Below are 16,770 nucleotides of genomic sequence, written 5' to 3' on the forward strand. Positions count from 1 at the left end.
CGCCCCCCGCTCCTCCGCAGCTCCCCCACGTCAGGCCGGAGCCCACGGGCGGGGAGCTGGGCGACGGAGCAAGGGGACGGAGGAAGCGGCTGTCGCCGTCCCCGCGCGCCGATTCCGGCCCTTCCCGCCTGGCTCTACCTGCCGCCGCCCTCGCCCATCCCCAGCCTGCCGCGCCGGGGCTTGGCCGGGGTGGGCGCCCCTTCTCCTCGCCCGTGTCTCCTCCCCACGGGCGCCGGGGGCTCTCGAAGGCTCGGGGGGCTTCCCGAAGGCCCGGCGCCCGTCCTTCCCCACACCTCCAGCCGAGCGCGCCGGCCCGGCCCCAGGCCTGCCTCCCGCCGAGGCCGCGAAGAAAAGCGAGGGAAGGAAGGGAAGAGATGGGGCCTGCCCAGAGCCGAGTACCTTGTAGAAAGCGCCATTGGAGCCTCGCACCTCCACCACCAGCTCCTCCATCTTCTCGTCGCCCCTGCTCGCGCCGGGAGCCCGCCCCCGGGAGGTGGGCTGCAGGCGCTCGAGGCCCAGCCGCCGCCGCCGCCGCCGCGCTCCCGCACGCCCCCCGGCAGCGGCGCCGCCGTCACCGCCACCGCCTGCGCTCGCCGTCGGCTCGCTGCCCGCTCCAAGGCGGCCCCTCACCGGAAGTGAAACCGAAACGGAGCGGAGCGCCTGACTGAGGCCGAACGCTGAACGCCGGGCCGCTCCGCGTGTAAACACTGAAGCCGCGTCACGTGACCCGCGCCGCCCCTCCCCCCGCCGGCTCGGCCCCTCGGCCCCGCCCTTCCCTTCCCCGCGGCCTCTGGAGCGCGCGCATGCGCGCTGTGGGGAACCGGCTGGGGCGCCAGGCCCGACGACGGGCGCGCGGGCTCGGCGTGTGCGGGGGATGGCCCAGCGCGGGAAGGCGGGAAGGGCAGTGACGGGTCGCGTCGCTTCGCAAAGCCCAGCGATGACCAGGGAGCCTGTCACTGGAGAGGGTGAGAGGAGGCGTGGGAAAGGGCCTCCCGTAGCGATCGCCTGCATTCAGTCATCTGAGGCCAGGCTGCTCAGGGTGGGAGGTGGTGGTTTATTTTTTTTGTTGTTGTTGTTTTTTTAAAGCGGAGCAAAGGCTTATTGAGCTGGAGGTGGAGTGGGAGACAAGGATAAAGGTGAATTAGATTGGAGGAGACTTTAGTAACAGTAACAACCAGTTCATCCAGGCTAATGTGACCCTTAGAGGCAGACAGGGAGAAGAGCGCCCACCCACACCATGACATTCTAGGCAGAGTAGGAGATACATCCCAAGTCCCTTGAGGGGCAATGGATTGTGTTGGCATCTCTGGAAATTTTAGCTTTCCCTCAGACCCGAGACTAACCCACATGTTCCCTTTCGGTCAATTCAGTTTCATACTTTTACTTGACATAAGTATAAAAAAAAGTTAAGCACTTGTTCATTTCTCTACAGCTCATATCTGCCCCTACTGTGTGCCACCCTGTACCAAGAGGGTAGGTGGGCATGTGCGTAGCAGACAGGCGATCTGCCTACAGGGGCCTTGCACGACCCATTTCCTTGCAACTCACTTTACTCTCTATGGTAAACAAAACCCAAATCTTTCTCATCTCTGCCTCTGCACCATGCTGTATCCTCCTGGGCCTGTGTTCCCCTTGTCTGGGGTGCTTGTATTCAACTGAAAAGTTTATTGAGTGCCTACCATGTGCCAAAGCTCGTAGCGACCGTCTAAGACAGAGTAGAACTGCCCCATAGAGTTTCCAAGGTGGGTTGGCGGATTTGAACTGATGACCTTTTGATTAGCAGCCCAACTGCACCTATAGGGTCGCTATGAGTCGGAATCAACTCTACCTCAACGGGTTTGATTTTTTGTTTACCATGTGCCAAGGAAGCTCTGGTGGTTGAATGTTAAGCACTAGGGCTACCCAAAAGGTCGGCAGCTCAAACCCACTTGGTGGATCGGCTCTTCAGGAGAAAGAACTGATGATCTGTTCCCGTAAAGATTATAGTCAAAACCCTGTGGGACAGGTCTGCTTGGTCACATGGGGTGCTATAAGTCGAAATTGACTGGAGGGCACCTAACAACAATAACTCATGTGCTGGCAATACATGAGTGAGCAAAAACAAACAAAAGCAAAACGGCCAACATCGAACTTGAAACCTACAGTCCTAAAAACCAAAAACCAAACCAGTTACCATTGAGTTGACTCCAACTCATGGCAGCCCCATGTTTTGCAGAGTAGAACTGTTCTATAGAGTTTTCAAGGCTGTGATCTTTTGGAAGCAAGTTTCCAGGCCTTCCATGGGAAGCCCTGGTAGTACAGTAGTTAAGAGCTTGGCTGCTAACCAAAAGGTCGGCAGTTGGAATCCACCAGCCGCTCCTTGGAAACCCCATAGTAGTTCTACTCTGTCCTACAGGGTTGCTATGAGTCAGAATCGACTTGACAGCAGTGGGTTTTGGTTTGGGTTCTTCCATGGCACCTCTGGATGGGTTTGAACCACCAACCTTTTGGTTATCAGTCAAGCACATTACCGTTGATGGGCATAAATTATCGGAAAAGTAAATGTAGAGTTGCAGCTGTGATAAGGGCTATGAAGAATAACCAAACCAAAAAAGCCAAACCCATTGCCATCAAATAAGTGCACCTATAATAATGATGAGACATGACCTAGTGTGGGGAGAGGAAGGTGTGTTTGGCGAAGGGGAAATGACTCAAGCTGGAATGTGAGGGGCCAGAGTTAACTGACAGATGGGCAGCACTGAGTTGGGGGAAGTAGCATGAACTGCCCCAGACAGATGCCCCAGAATGAGAGGCATCATTGAGGCCCCGTTCCCTTCCCACCCCACCCCCAGCCAGAGCAGCAGCATCAGAGCTGGTGCAGTCCTAGCTCTAAGGCAGCAGCTCAGAGGCCACACTCCTTGAGGCCATAGTAAACCGGAATGACCCCTTGGACTAGAAGAGTCTCTGGAGGAGTCACAAGATGGGAAGACTCCAATAGAGATTCTCGCCATAGGCTGGACTGGATCAGAGTAGATTAGAATAATTATACCTTCCATGTGTAGAGTGTTGCTCAAGTTACCCAGTGCTTTCAAGATATCAGCCCTCCACAACCACCTTTACTGCTCGAGCCACATGCTTCCTGTCCCCCAGCAATACTTACCCTTAGCACTATCCCTTAGCACTGTTAGCTGGATTTCTGTGAGCTAGTTATTTTACCTCAGGTGCAGAGAGTGAAGTTGCTTTGCACCTCAATTCTCAGCACATTGTCATCATGAGTCCCTTCAAGGCCCTTCTCATGTTTAAGGTATTTTATAGTGTTTATATTATTTATATTACTTTTTCTCATCTCCCTCAATCCCCACTCTCATTCTTCTAGGCACCCATTGCAATTTGTTTGCTATGATACTTGATAATTTAAGATGCGCAGTATTTTCTGTATGCCTTTACACTTACAGAAATGTTATTGGACTGTAAATCTCTGGTTCCCACTTTTCTCACTCAACACTATGTTTTTGAGCTGTCTCCACATTGCTGGGTGTACCCCTAGGTTGTTGCTTCTACCTGCTGCTGAGTATTCCATAGATTTTACTTACACATTTCCCTGGTGACGGGCATTTAGGTTGCTGCCAACTCCCCAGTGCCACACTGTGATGAACTCTTGTGAATACCTTCACAAATCTTTGGAGGCAGTTTCTTGTGTACTCTTGTAGAACTTTGTACAAACTGCCTGCTTCCTCTTCACACTGCTTGGCATAGAGCAGGGACTCAGGAAATGTTGAATAGCTCAACTGTGATGGTGAAATGTACTGGAATTGCTTATTTATATTTCTGTTTCTCTCAATGGACTGTGAGTTTCTTCAGGACAGGAAAGATGTCTTATTTATCTTTGTGTCTCTGGCACATTAAAAGTGGTTGGTTCCAATAAATATTCAATGAATGAGTGAATGCTTATACCTAAATGTACTGTGACTTAGCCTTGCCCACTTGCCTCTGTGTCTCAGCCTCACTCTGATCTCTAACTCTTGAAATTTCCCCTTTCAGGATAAAAACCAGTTTCTTTCAAGATAGCCCAAGTGAATTCAGCCCTGCCTCAGAGTCTGCTCCTCCCATATTCTCCCCTTACACAGTTAATGGCAACCCCCTCCTTCCAGTGAGTAGCTCAGGCTTAAAAAGGAGTCCTTTTGGACTCTTTCTCACACTCTGCAGCTACAAATCCATCAGCAAATCTTTTCAGAGTCCAGAACCTACTTCCTACCACTTGTGCTGCTAAAACCCTGGTCCGAGCCCCATCTCTCTCACCTGGGTTACTGCAATAACCTCCTCACTGGTCTCCCTGCAGCTCCTCTTGTCCTCGTCTCTCTATTCTCAACACAGAAGACAGAGTGACCCTGTCCAAGTGTCCATCAAGTCACTCTGGCACTCAAAGCCCTCCAGTGATCCCTAAATGGCTCAGAGTAAAAGGCAAAAAACCCTCCAATGATCCCTAAATCTCTCAGAGTAAAAGGCAAAGTTCTTATTTACTCTGGCCTCTGTTCTCTACATCTTCTGACCTCTGTTATTTCCTCTATGGCACCCTCTACCCTTCCATTCCATACCCCCCCCCATTCCAGCTGTTTCTTGAATACACCAAGTAGGCCCTGTCTGTCTCCCCTCACTAGAATGTAAGCTCCGTTAAAACAGTGTTTTCTTCACTGCTGCATCCCCAGTGCCTAGTATGGTGTCTGGAACAGTAGTAGTGCATATTAGATATTTACTGAGTGCATGAATGAATGAATGAGTGTTGCAGACCGGTTTGGGCCGGGTCGGCTCCCATGGCTATATTTATTCAATACTGGAATGATGCTTCAGCTTTTCTGGCTCTGCCTCAGCCCCTAGCTTTCATGAAATTGCTGCTAGTTGTCTTTGCATTGATTTATTCTGTTTTATTTCCTGCTTCTTCGCAATTCAAGCCATGGAGTCTTTGTTCCTGCTGTAATCCCAGAGGGAAATGCCCTCTGCCCTTTCCAACTCTAGAAGGACTATGTACCCTTCAGGGCCCTTCGAAAGTCTCACCTCTTTACTGACACTGTTCTGACAATTTTGCCTCATCTTCACCTCTCCTTTGAACTAGATATTAGGAAAAAATATTCATTAATAGATTTATTTTTAGAACAGTTTTAGATTTAGAGAAAAATTGAGCAGATGGTACAGAGAATTCCCATATACTCCCACACCCCCCCCCACACACCCACAGTTTCCCGTTATTAACATCTTGCATTCCTGTGGCACGTTCGTTATTATTGCTAAACTGATATTGATATATGATTGCTAAAGTCCATAGTTTACATGAGGGCTCACGCTTTGTGTTGTACAGTTTTAAGAGTTTTGAAAAATGCATAATGTCATGTATCTAGTATCATACAGAACACTTTCACTGCCCTGAAAGTCCTGTGTGCTTCACCTATCATCCTTCCCTCGTTTCCCTGAACCCCTGACCACCACTAATCTTTTTACTGTTCCCTATAGATTTGCCTTTTCCAGAATGTCATAGAGTTGGAATCATGCAGGATGTAGCCTTTTCAGACTGACTGCTTTCACTTAGAAATGTGCATTTAAGGTTCCGCCATATCTTTTCATTGCTTGACAGCTCATTTCTTTTTATCGTTGAATAATATTCCATTGTATGGATATACCACAGTTTGTTTATCCACTCGTCTATTGAAGGGCATCTTGGTTGCTTCCAATTTTGGGGGGGATTTTTGTTTTTTTTATGAATAAAGCTGCTATAAACATTTGTGTGCAAGTTTTTGTGTGGACATAAGATTTTATGGGGTTAGAAAGTATGTAGTGGTATTTCATTATTGCTTGCAATTCCCTAATAACACATGTTGAGCATCTTTGCATATGCTTATTTGCCATCTGTATATCTCTTTTGGTGAGGTTCTGTTCAGTTCTTTTGCCCATTTTCTAATTGGGTTGTTTTCTTATTTTGACTTTTAATAGTTCTTATATAGTTTGGATTCAAGTTCTTTATCAGATATGTGTTTTACAAATATTTTCTCCCAGTCTATGGCTTGTCTTTTGATTGTCCTAACAGTGTTTTATGCAGAACAGAAGTTTTTACTTTTAATGAAGTCTGACATCAGTCTTTTATTTCATGGGTTGTACTTTTGTCATTGTATCTAAAATGTTATCGCCAACTCCAAGATCACCTAGATTTCTCGTATGTTATCTCCTGAAACTTTATAGTTTTGCATTTTAAATTTAGGTCTATGATCCATTTTGAGTTAAACTTTTGAAAGGTGTAAGGTCAATGTGTAGATTCATATTTTTGCGTGTGGACGGCCAGTTGTTCCAGCACCATTTGTTGAAAGGACTGTCCTTTCTCCATTGAGTTGCCTTTGCTCCTTTGTCAAGTATCACTCAACTATATTTGTGTGGCTATATTCCTGGGCTGTCTATTCTGTTCCATTGATCTGTCTATTTTTTCACCAATGCCATGCTGTCTTGATTACTGTATAGTAAGTCTTGAAGTTGGGTAATGTCAGTCCTCTGACTTTGTTCTTCAATATTGCGTTGGCTACTCTGAGTCTTTTGCCTTTCCGTATAAACATTAGAATTGCTTTGTCAATATCCACAGAAAAATTTGCTGTGGTTTTGACTGGGATTGCATTGAATCTGTAGATCAAGTTGGGAAGAATTGACATATTAACAATATTGAATCTTCCTATCCATAAACAGGGAATATCTCTCCAATTATTTAGATCTTCTTTGATTTCTTTCTCGGCATTTTATAGTTTTTCTCATAGATATCCTGCACATTTTTTTTTTAGATTTATGCCTAAGTATTTCATTTTTGGGGGTGTGAATAGTAATGTTATTGTAATTATATGTAAATTGTATTGCGTTTTTAATTTCAAATTCCACTTTTTCATTGCTGGTATATAAATATCCCTATAAGCACTGCTTTCATTGCATTCCACAAATTTTGTAAGTTGTATTTTCATTTTTATGTAGTTCAAATTCATTTTAAATTTCTCTTGAAGCTTCTTGTTTGATTCATATATTATTTAGAAGTGTGTTGTTTAATCTCCAAATATTTATGTTTTTTCCAATTATCTTTCTTTCATTGATTTCTAATTTAATTCCATTGTGTTCTGTGAAAATATTTGATATAATTTTTAATCTTTTAAAAATTGTAAGCTGCGTTTAATGGCCCAGAATGTGGTCTATTTTGGTAAATGTTCCGTATGAGCTTGAGAAGAATGTGTAGCCTGCTGTTGTTGGATGAAGTCTTCTATAAATGTCAATTAGATCTATATTTATAGCCCAGACATCACCAATAACCCTACATGAGTAGAAGTATTTCTCTTCAAGGTGGTGGTTACATGTTCAGGATCTATTTCATTGTGGGATTAACCACATTACTTTCTTTTTATTCATCAAGAACAAGTAAGCACGCAATCCGTGAAGGACACTAGATTGGCTACACTCATCCTCCATTGCCAATCTCCTTCTCCCTTACCCATCTCTACTCTAGATGCTGGAAGACCTAAATATGCATGTTCCTAACTACCCCTGCAGCTAGGGTGGCCACCTGACATCGTCTTTGAAAATGAGATGTAAACCTAAGTTTCCCAAGAGGTTTCTGGGAAAGCTTTTTGCTTTCTTGAGAAAAGGAATGAGTTTGGCTGAAGTTTCCTCTTCCTCTGTAATCCCTGCCTTGATTGTGGGTATACTGTAATGCCTAAAGCTAGGGAAACCATGAGGGAATGGCCAAGAGAATTACAGTGGTATCAGTGAACTGATGCCAGCAGCTACCTACCACTAAGCTTCTCGTGTAAGAAAAATAAACCTCTGCTTGATTAGGCCTTTCTAAGGTGGCTTTCCTGTAACCTGCAGGCATACGCATTTCTAACTGATAGAGCACATAGCCTACATGGAACCTGAGGTAGAAAGCCAATAAACCAGACTAATAGGTAAACACTGGGAAGACCAGGAGTAAGCTCAGCTACAATGAAGGAGTAATGCTGAAATCCACCTATTCAAAAAACTAAAGCAAAGATTAGTCTCAGTGTTGTTGAAATACCAAGGACTAGAGCTATGCTGATTGCCATTTGTCATATATATATGTTACATGAGATATGAAGGGGATGTTGACTCTGTGTAAGCTCTAGGTGCTAGTGGCCAAGTAGCATGAGAAAGGGAAGTTTTCACAGAGGTGGGATCTGTAGCAGTCTCCGCTGAAACCGACCAAAGATTTCTGATGTTTTCTGAATCAGGGATTAGAGGTCCCTCCTTAGCCAGTCTTTTCAGGCAAGTTACTTGATCTTCCTGCGCTTCAGTTCCCTTGTCTGAAAAATGGGGATACTAATAGTACACATCTCATAGGGGTAGTACACATCTCCTAGAGGTGTTGAGAGCTTTCGATGAGACAATCCACGTTAAGAGCCTAACCAGTCTCTGCACATGGTACATGCTATGTCTGAGTTTCCTAGGGTTGCCATAGCACAGCTACCACATATGGATGGCTTTAAAAAACAGGAATTTATTTTCTCACAGTTCTGGAGGCTAGAAGTCCAAATGTGGGCCTTGACCATGTCAATTCTTTGTCAGTAACCCTGGGAGTTCTTTGCTGCCTTGGTGTTTCTTGGCTTGTAGACAATCCTCACATGTCATCTGTCTTCCCTCTGTATCTCTATGTCTATCCAGGCCTTATTTTTTGCAACTCAGAAGAGATTAGGTTTAGGATCCACCATACGCTGATATGACCTCATCAACACATATTTGGGGGAGACACAATTCAATCCTCTGCATGCGTCGCCATTACCAGCCCCAAAACCGCACCAAAGTTTGCCTCGCTCTGGGGAGCAGCATGTCTGACTGACTTGTTCTTCCCACGTCAAAGAATACTCCAAGAAGTGCTCTTTGTATTGGGGCAGAGGAATTTTTCTAAGCTGTGTTGGACCTTGGTTTGGTCATTCATTTGGGTTTGATGAGGAGAGGTTCAGTGAAATTTTACCTAAGGGACGATAAGCAAAGTCCACCCTTTGAAGAAGTGTGTGTCTGCTTAGTAAGAATCGTGTTTAGAGTTCTTCCAGAAATCAACGAAGCTCGGAGCTCTGTATGTCCTTTTTGAAATGTGTGATATTGTCTATTTCTAATCTTCTGGCATTTTTTCCTCCTTTTCCTTGATTTCTCAACAAGTAAGGGGTTCATTTCATTTAATTTTTTTAATCTGGTGTAACAAGAAGTCTTGAGTGCTAGCCTGGTGTGGTGGCTTCTTCTGCATACAAGGACAGTGAGTGTTCTGTCTGATGTGTGGTCCTTGTCCTCATGCTCTCAAATTGACTGCCCCTTTTCCAGGCCTTGAATTTGCATTTTAGGCAGGAAAGGAGAGGGGAAGAACAGAGTGCAAAAGGTACTTAACACCTCCTTGCCGCCCCCCTTTTTTTGGGAGGGGTTAGGAAAGTAATAGCTCTCATAGCTCTCTGAGAAGCCCCATCCAGTAGACTTCTGCTTACATCTCACTGGCCAGGACGATGTTACATGGCCGGACAGCTGCCAGGAAGCTTGAGGACTGTCGTTTTTTAGCTGCGCACACTGCTGCCCTAAATAAAACTGGGTCTTTTGGAAAAAGAAGATGAGACTGATGCGTATGTAGCTAGCTGTGGAATATCCAACATCAAAATATAATTCGTGATTATTATATTTTAAAGGATCATTCTAGATATTTCTTGGTCCTCTCTTTATTGACAAATATGTCTTCTCACAATTACTGGGAAGAACTATTTTTTTTATAAGCTTTAGTACCTAGGCAGAGCAGGGCTCAGACCCTTCCTGTATAGCTGACATAAAAATATTTCAACCACTTAAAAAAATTAAGGGGACCTGGAGAAACCAAGGAACTGTCACAGACTAGAGGGAACTAAGGACGCATGATGACAAAATGCATGATGGGATCCTGGAACAGAAAAAATACAGTAGTGGAGAAACCAATGAAGTCTGAATGAAACCTGTACTTTAGTTAATAGTAACTGTACCCATGTTGGTTTCTCAGTTGTGACAAGTATATCCTGGTAATGTAAAATGTTAACATTAGGGGAAACTGGGTGAGGAGTATATGGGAACTCTGTACCATCTTTGTGACTTTTCTGCAAATATTAAATTACTCCAAAATAAAAAGTTTATTTAAGAAATTAAGGGAATGCTGAAGCAAAAAATTGTCACATGACAAAGTGTTTACATTTCATTAACAGCAACCTCAATGAGAATGAATGGGGTCCAGATGTACTGGTATGAGCCTAGGGTATTTTCACAGGTGGAATTTAGGCACGTCCAGAAGACTAACGGGAGAAAGGCCCATCATGAGTCTGTTTCACATGAGAGATGAGAAACTTGTTAGGAAAGAACTTATACTTGGAGTAGAGAGATCAAGCAAATGTAGTTCCAGGACAGAGGCCAACATGGGGAAAGAGGAAGAATTCTAAGTACAGCATGATATCAGTCACTCAGATTGCACCCTAGCCCCAGAAACCACAGCTTCATGGCCCAGTTCTAAGTGTAAGAGAAGCAATAAAGTAAAAGAGCTCGTGGGCATCAACTGCATTGGGCCCAAGATCTTCTCCAAGCAAGGGAGATGACACTGGCTGTTTTAGCAGTAATGGGAGTGTGCATCTCCAGTTTATTCAGCATAGTACCTTCAGCAATGCACCTGAGCATTTATTGCCCATTATTAGCAGTAATGCCTCTTGTTGGCAGCGGTAGCAGAGTTTTAATGATGGGAGATGTCAGTACGGGAGAAGAGAAAAATAGAAAATGCCACAGTAACCAAGAAGGTGGGTTCTAGAAGAACACATGAAGCACAGCCAGGGGACTCATCAGAAGTATTTTTGAGGAACTGAGGAGGCCTATGTGTGAATTTCTTTTTACACCTAGGTTGGTATGACCTGAGAATCACAGTTTATTCAAGAATGTGTTTTCCAAAGCCTCACCGTAAAGCTGATTGCCATTTAACTAGATTCTTTCAGTGCATGAAACTTGACCTATGAGTGCTGACCAAAATGCAATATGATAAAAAAGGAAATGAAAATCACTTTGGCTTGAGAGATGTATATTTGAAAATGCTACATTTGCCAAGTAAATGGTGATCTTGCCTTGTAAGAGAAAATAACAAGCTACCTGTTGAACAGACTATTATTTTTAGTGGAAACTGACCTGTCGATTATTCAGGACAAACTAGCTCAACACTAGGGTTTTGGACCACTGTTAATCTGATCACTGAGAAATATGACTGTATGAAGAATATCAAAAATGGTACAAATCTTGTAGCTTTTTAAAATCAGAGGCTTCTTTACCAAAATTAATTTCTGAAAATGTTTGTAATAAGCCTAGAGGAAAATCAGGCACAGTTTTAAAATCGAAAGTAGATTTATGGCTGGAAATAATAAATTCTCTAATAGCAGTCCAGCTACAAAGTCCTGGAAGTGGAGAGGGAGACTGGGAATATGGATCCCAACTTCAGTTTCTCTCACTCCCTTGAGGTGAACGGGTGCTAGGGCCTCTAGGCTGGTGGGTGCAAGTGAGGCCTTGGGCTCCGCGGGCGCTCCAGTGGAGGGAGCTAATGTGGAGCTTTCTCCTCCACAGACTGCAGGCACCCCTGGAGAACAGCATCCAGGAGCCCTGGATTGAGTGGGGAATGCTGTGCATTCTGGAAGAAACTTAGCGTTTGCTGCCAAAGGGAGACACATCCAGTGAGTGCTCAACAGAGGACTAGCAATCAATCTTTCATTCTGTTGACCTGTGAGGCTGAGTCTTTTTCACTTTCCTGTACCTGGAGGACTCCCTCAACTTGCCGTTAGCTGCCATCAAGCCTACTCCAACTCATGGCGACCTTAGGTACGACAGAACGAAACACTGTCAGTCCTGAGCCATCCTCATGATCAAGTCTGTCATTGTGGCTACTGTGCTGGTCCATCCCACCAAGGGTCTCCCTAGGCCCCACTGGCCCTCTGCTTCACCAAACAAGGTATGTTTCTCCAGGCATTGATCCCTCCTGATGACGTATTCAAAGCAAGCAAGTTGAACAATGTTCTGCTGTCATCCATAATGTTTTCATTGGCTAATATTCAGACAGTGTTCCGCTGCTATTCATAAGGTTTTCACTGGCTAATGCCTTTCAGAAGTAGACAGCCTTCAGTATGGATTGCACCTCAACATAAAGAAAACAAAAATCCTCACAACTGGACCGATGAGCAGCATCATGATAAATGGAGAAAAGATTGAAGTTGTCAAGGATTTCATTTTACTTGGATCCACAATCAACAGCCATGGAAGCAGCAGTCAAGAAATCAATAGATGCATTGCATCGGGCAAATCTGCTGCGAAGGACCTCTTCAAAGTGTTGAAGAGCAAAGATGTCACCCTGAAGACTAGGGTGCGCCTGACCCAAGCCATGGTATTTTCAATCACATCATATGCATGTGAAAGCTGGACAACGAATAAGGAAGACCGAAGAAGAGTTGACGCCTTTGAATTGTGGTGTTGGCGAAGAATATGGAATATACCATGGGCTGCCAAAAGAATGAACAAACCTGTCTTAGAAGAGGTACAACCAGAATGCTTCTTAGAGGCAAGGATTGGGAGACTGCGTCTTACATACTTTGGACATGTTGTCAGCAGGGATCAGTCCCTGGAGAAGGACGTCATACTTGGCAGAGTACAGGGTCAGAGGAGAAGAGGAAGACCCTCAATGAGGTGGATTGACACAGTGGCTGCAACAATGAGCTCGAGCATAACAACGATCGTAAGGATGGTGCAGGACCAGGCAGTGTTTCGTTCTGTTGTGCATAGGGTTGCTATGAGTCGGAACCGACTTGACGGCACCTAACAACAACAACAAGAATATTCAGAAGTAGATTGCCAGGAGTTTCTTCCTAGTTTGTCTTAGCCTTGAATTTCTGGTGAAACCTGTCCACCATGGGTCACCCTGTTGGTATTTGAAATACCAGTGGCGTAGCTTCCAGCATCACAGCAATGTGCAAGCCACCACAGTATGACAAAGTGACAGACAGGTGATGGGCCTCAGTTTAGCACTCTCTAAAATTCGGAACTCATAGCAACCCTATAGGACAGAGTAGAACTGCTCCATAGGGTGTCCTAGGCTGTAATCTTCATGGGAGCAGGTCGTCTTTTCTCCTGAGGAGCGGCTGGTGTATTTGAACTGCTGACATTTCAGTTAACAGTGGAGGCGCTTAATCATTGTGCCACTAGGTCTCTCTCTCTCTCTCTCTCTCTCTCTATATATATATAAGATCTCTTTAAAGTGTTAAAAAGCAAAGGCGTCACTTTTAGGACTAAGGTGTGCCTGACCCAAGCCATGGTGTTTTCTATTACCTCGTATTCATGTGAAAACTGGACAATGAATAAGGAAGACTGAAGATGAATTCATACATTTGAATTGTGCTGTTGACAAAGAATAGTGAATATATCATGGACTGCCAGAAGAACGAACAAATCTGTCTTGGAAGAAGTACAGCCAGGATGCTCATTAGAAGCGAGGATGGTGAGACTTCGTCTCACATACTTTGGGCATGTCTTCTGGAGAAGGACATCGTGCTTGGTAAAGTAGAGGGTCAGCGATAAAGAGGAAGACCCTCAAAGAGATGGATTGACACAGTGGCTGCAACAATGGGCTCAAGCAAAGCAATGATTGTGAGGATAGCACAGGACCTAGCAGTGTTTCCTTCTCTAGTACATAGGGTCACTGTGCGTCGGAATTGACTTAATGGCATATAAGAACGATAACAACAGTGAAACCTGTGAGAGCCTGAACTCTGGAGAACTGCTTTGTTTTTCCAGGCCTTGCAAGTTTTCTGCCTTTGACAGGGTGCAGTCTTACCCCTTTTCTATCGCTCTCGATTCGTGGAAAATATTGTTTTCCTTCTCTGACAAGTTTCCACTTTACACAGGTCCTGGATTTTGCAGGTTTTATTGTATATATATATATTATATGTATACATATATATATGTATACATCTATATACACATATATGGAAACCCTGGTGGTGTAGTGGTTAAGTGCTATAGCTGCTAACCAAAGGGTCAGCAGTTCAAATCTACGGGGCACTCCTTGAAAACTCTATGGGGCAGTTCTACTCTGTCCTGCAGGGTTGCTATGAGTCTGAAGCGACTCGACGGCAAAGGGCATATATATATATATATACATATACATACATACATATATATATGTATGTATATATATTTTTTATATATACATATATATATAGCATTTACCCTGGTACAAAAAGGGAAAGAGAACTTCCCCCTCCCTTTTTCTTAGAGCCTTTACTTTATAAAACTTGTAATTTTAAATTCTTTCTCTGCCTCTTTTGAAATGTATATAAGTCCTTTGAAAAGGTTAATTAAGCTTCTTTACCAGTTTTACAACACAAAAATGTTTGCTCAAGGACCTGGGAGGCACTCCTTTAAAATGTAATTATCAAGAAAGATAGGAGCTCTGTCTCTCAGCATGTGTGGGACAGTAGGAGCCTAACTTCTAAGGGCGCCTTGCTCTAAGTTACAAAACTATCTCCTGTCTTAAAGATAAGAAAAGTTTATTTTTCCTTTTGGATAAAGACAACAAACACAGATAGCTACCTGTCTTATTTATCTGGTGCTGCTGTAACAGAAATACCACAAGTGGATGGCTTTAACAAGAGAAGTTAATTTTCTCACAGTGTAGTAGGCTAGAAGTCCAAATTCAGGGTGTCAGCTCCAGCGGAAGGCTTTCTCTCTCTGTCAGCTCTGGAGGAAGGTCCTTGTCCTCAATCTTCCTTAGCTCCAGGAGCTCCTCCGTGCAGAAACCCTGTTCACTCTGTTCACTGTATTGCTTTCTTGGTGGTATGAGGTCCCCTGTCTCTCTGCTTGCTTCTCTCTTTTATATCTCAAAAGAGATTGACTCAAAATACAACCTAATCTTGTAGATTGAATCCTGCCTCATTAACATAACTGCCACCTATCCCATCTCATTAACATCATAGAGACAGAATTTACAACACATGGGAAAATCACATCAGATGACAAAATGGTGGAGAATCACACGATACTGGGAATGGTGGCCTAGCCAAATTGATACATATATTTTTGGGGGACACAATTCAATCCATGACACTACCCCAAAACCTAGATAAATTTAGGATGCATTATATGTAAGAAATAGTGCTTTTAAATCTTCTTACTTGAATATCATTTATCTTAAAATATATATGAACTGAGTTGCATCTACTTGGCTACAGAAAAGGGCAGATTCCTTTGTTTTTACAATCCCTTTAGCAGATTGCCTGTTGAATTCTTATTAAACATTCTGTTTAATGCTTATTCAACAATAAAAGTGTTTTCTTTCATTCTCTTCTACATTTGTGGGGAGGTTTTCTGGGTTGGGAATAAATTTCGTTTTCAATTACATTTCTCCAACACCGGCTGGGTTGGTGAGAAGGGTCACCAAGGGGACATGGGCTTTCCAGGACACCAGAAAGCCAGAGGGGGAGCTACTGCCCAGACATACCTGGGGGCTGGTTCTGCTTCGTGCCCCTGAAGGAGAAGTGGCCTAATAGTGCTGAGTTCACTTCCAGAACCAGGAGAACTCAATGTTTTGTAAACATTGCCTTAAACTAAATCACCCAGATTATTTAAGTTGTAGGGAATGGTGATGTAAGCCTGAGAATAAAAGAGTAGTGGTGTAGCAACAATTCATCTGCTTTCTGGGGGCCTCTACCTGCATGAAGGGTGCTACTGACAGCTGCACCCCTGATGGAACTGAGAAGCAAGGGAAAAGCCATGCCAAGTTAGGCTGCATCTGCTCCCATGCTGTGTGTCAACTGTTTCTAGTTCTCCCCTGTCCTGGAAACATGCTATGGTAGTGTGTTCCCTGCCCTCTTTTTACAATTTTATTTTTTATTATTTCTATTTTAACAGCTTTATTGAGATACAATTCATATACCATACAGTTAACCTTTTACAGTACAATTTGGTGGGTTTTAGTATATTCACAGAGCCATGCAGCCGCCTAGTTCTAGAATATTCTCATTAAGCAGTCACTCCTCATTTCCCCCTGCCCCCAGCCCCTGGCAACCACTAATCTCCTTTCTGTCTTTATGGATTTGACTATTCTGGACACTTCATATAAATGGAATCATACCATATGTGTCCTTTGTGTCTGGCTTCTGTCACTCAGCATAGTGTTTTTGAGGTTCATCCATGTTGTGGAATGTATCAGTACTTCATTTCTCTTTATTGTTGTTGTTTGGTGCTGTTGAGATAGTTCTGACTCATAGTGACCCTATGTAAAACAGAATGAAACACTGCCTGGTCCTGCACCATCCTCACAATCATAACTATGATTGAGCCCATTGTTGCCACCCCTGTGCCAATTCATCTTGTTGAGGGTCTTTGTCTTTTTCGATGACCCACTACCAAGCATGATGTCCTTCTCCAGGGACTGGTTCCTCCTGATTACATGTCCAGAGAATGTGAGACAAAGTTTCGCCATCCTCACTTCTAAGCAACATCCTGGCTGTACTTCTTCCAAGACGGATCTGTTTATTCTTCTGGCAGTCCATAGTATATTCAATATTTGTTGCCAACACCATAATTCAAAGGCATCAATTCTTCTTCTGTCTCCCTTATTCATTGTCCATCTTTCACATGCTTGTGAGGTGATCGAAGATACCATGGCTTGGGCCAGGCACACCTTAGTCCTCAAACAGACACCTTTGCTTTTTAACACTTTAAAGGGGTCTTTTGCAGCAGTTT

The 16,770-nt window shown here is 44.0% G+C and overlaps 1 protein-coding gene and 1 long non-coding RNA gene across 14 annotated transcripts in view; one reads left to right on the forward strand and one right to left on the reverse strand.

Annotated features, from left to right (window-relative positions):
* FMR1 (fragile X messenger ribonucleoprotein 1) overlaps positions 1-700 on the reverse strand; it is a 56,818-nt gene extending 56,118 nt beyond the window's left edge. For all 13 annotated transcript variants that reach the window (XM_049871767.1, XM_049871769.1, XM_049871759.1 and 10 more), the window contains exon 1: positions 400-700. In XM_049871767.1, coding sequence (XP_049727724.1) covers positions 400-450 — 51 coding nt within the window. In that variant the 5' untranslated portion in view covers positions 451-700. The remainder of the gene's footprint in view (positions 1-399) is intronic.
* A 133-nt stretch (positions 701-833) lies between these two features.
* Positions 834-16,770, forward strand: part of LOC126069426 (uncharacterized) — a 35,365-nt gene continuing 19,428 nt past the window's right edge. The window contains exon 1 of the long non-coding RNA XR_007515926.1: positions 834-965. This is a non-coding gene — a long non-coding RNA (uncharacterized LOC126069426). The remainder of the gene's footprint in view (positions 966-16,770) is intronic.

The sequence above is a fragment of the Elephas maximus genome, chromosome X (assembly GCF_024166365.1).
Source record: "Elephas maximus indicus isolate mEleMax1 chromosome X, mEleMax1 primary haplotype, whole genome shotgun sequence".
Lineage (NCBI taxonomy): Eukaryota > Metazoa > Chordata > Mammalia > Proboscidea > Elephantidae > Elephas > Elephas maximus.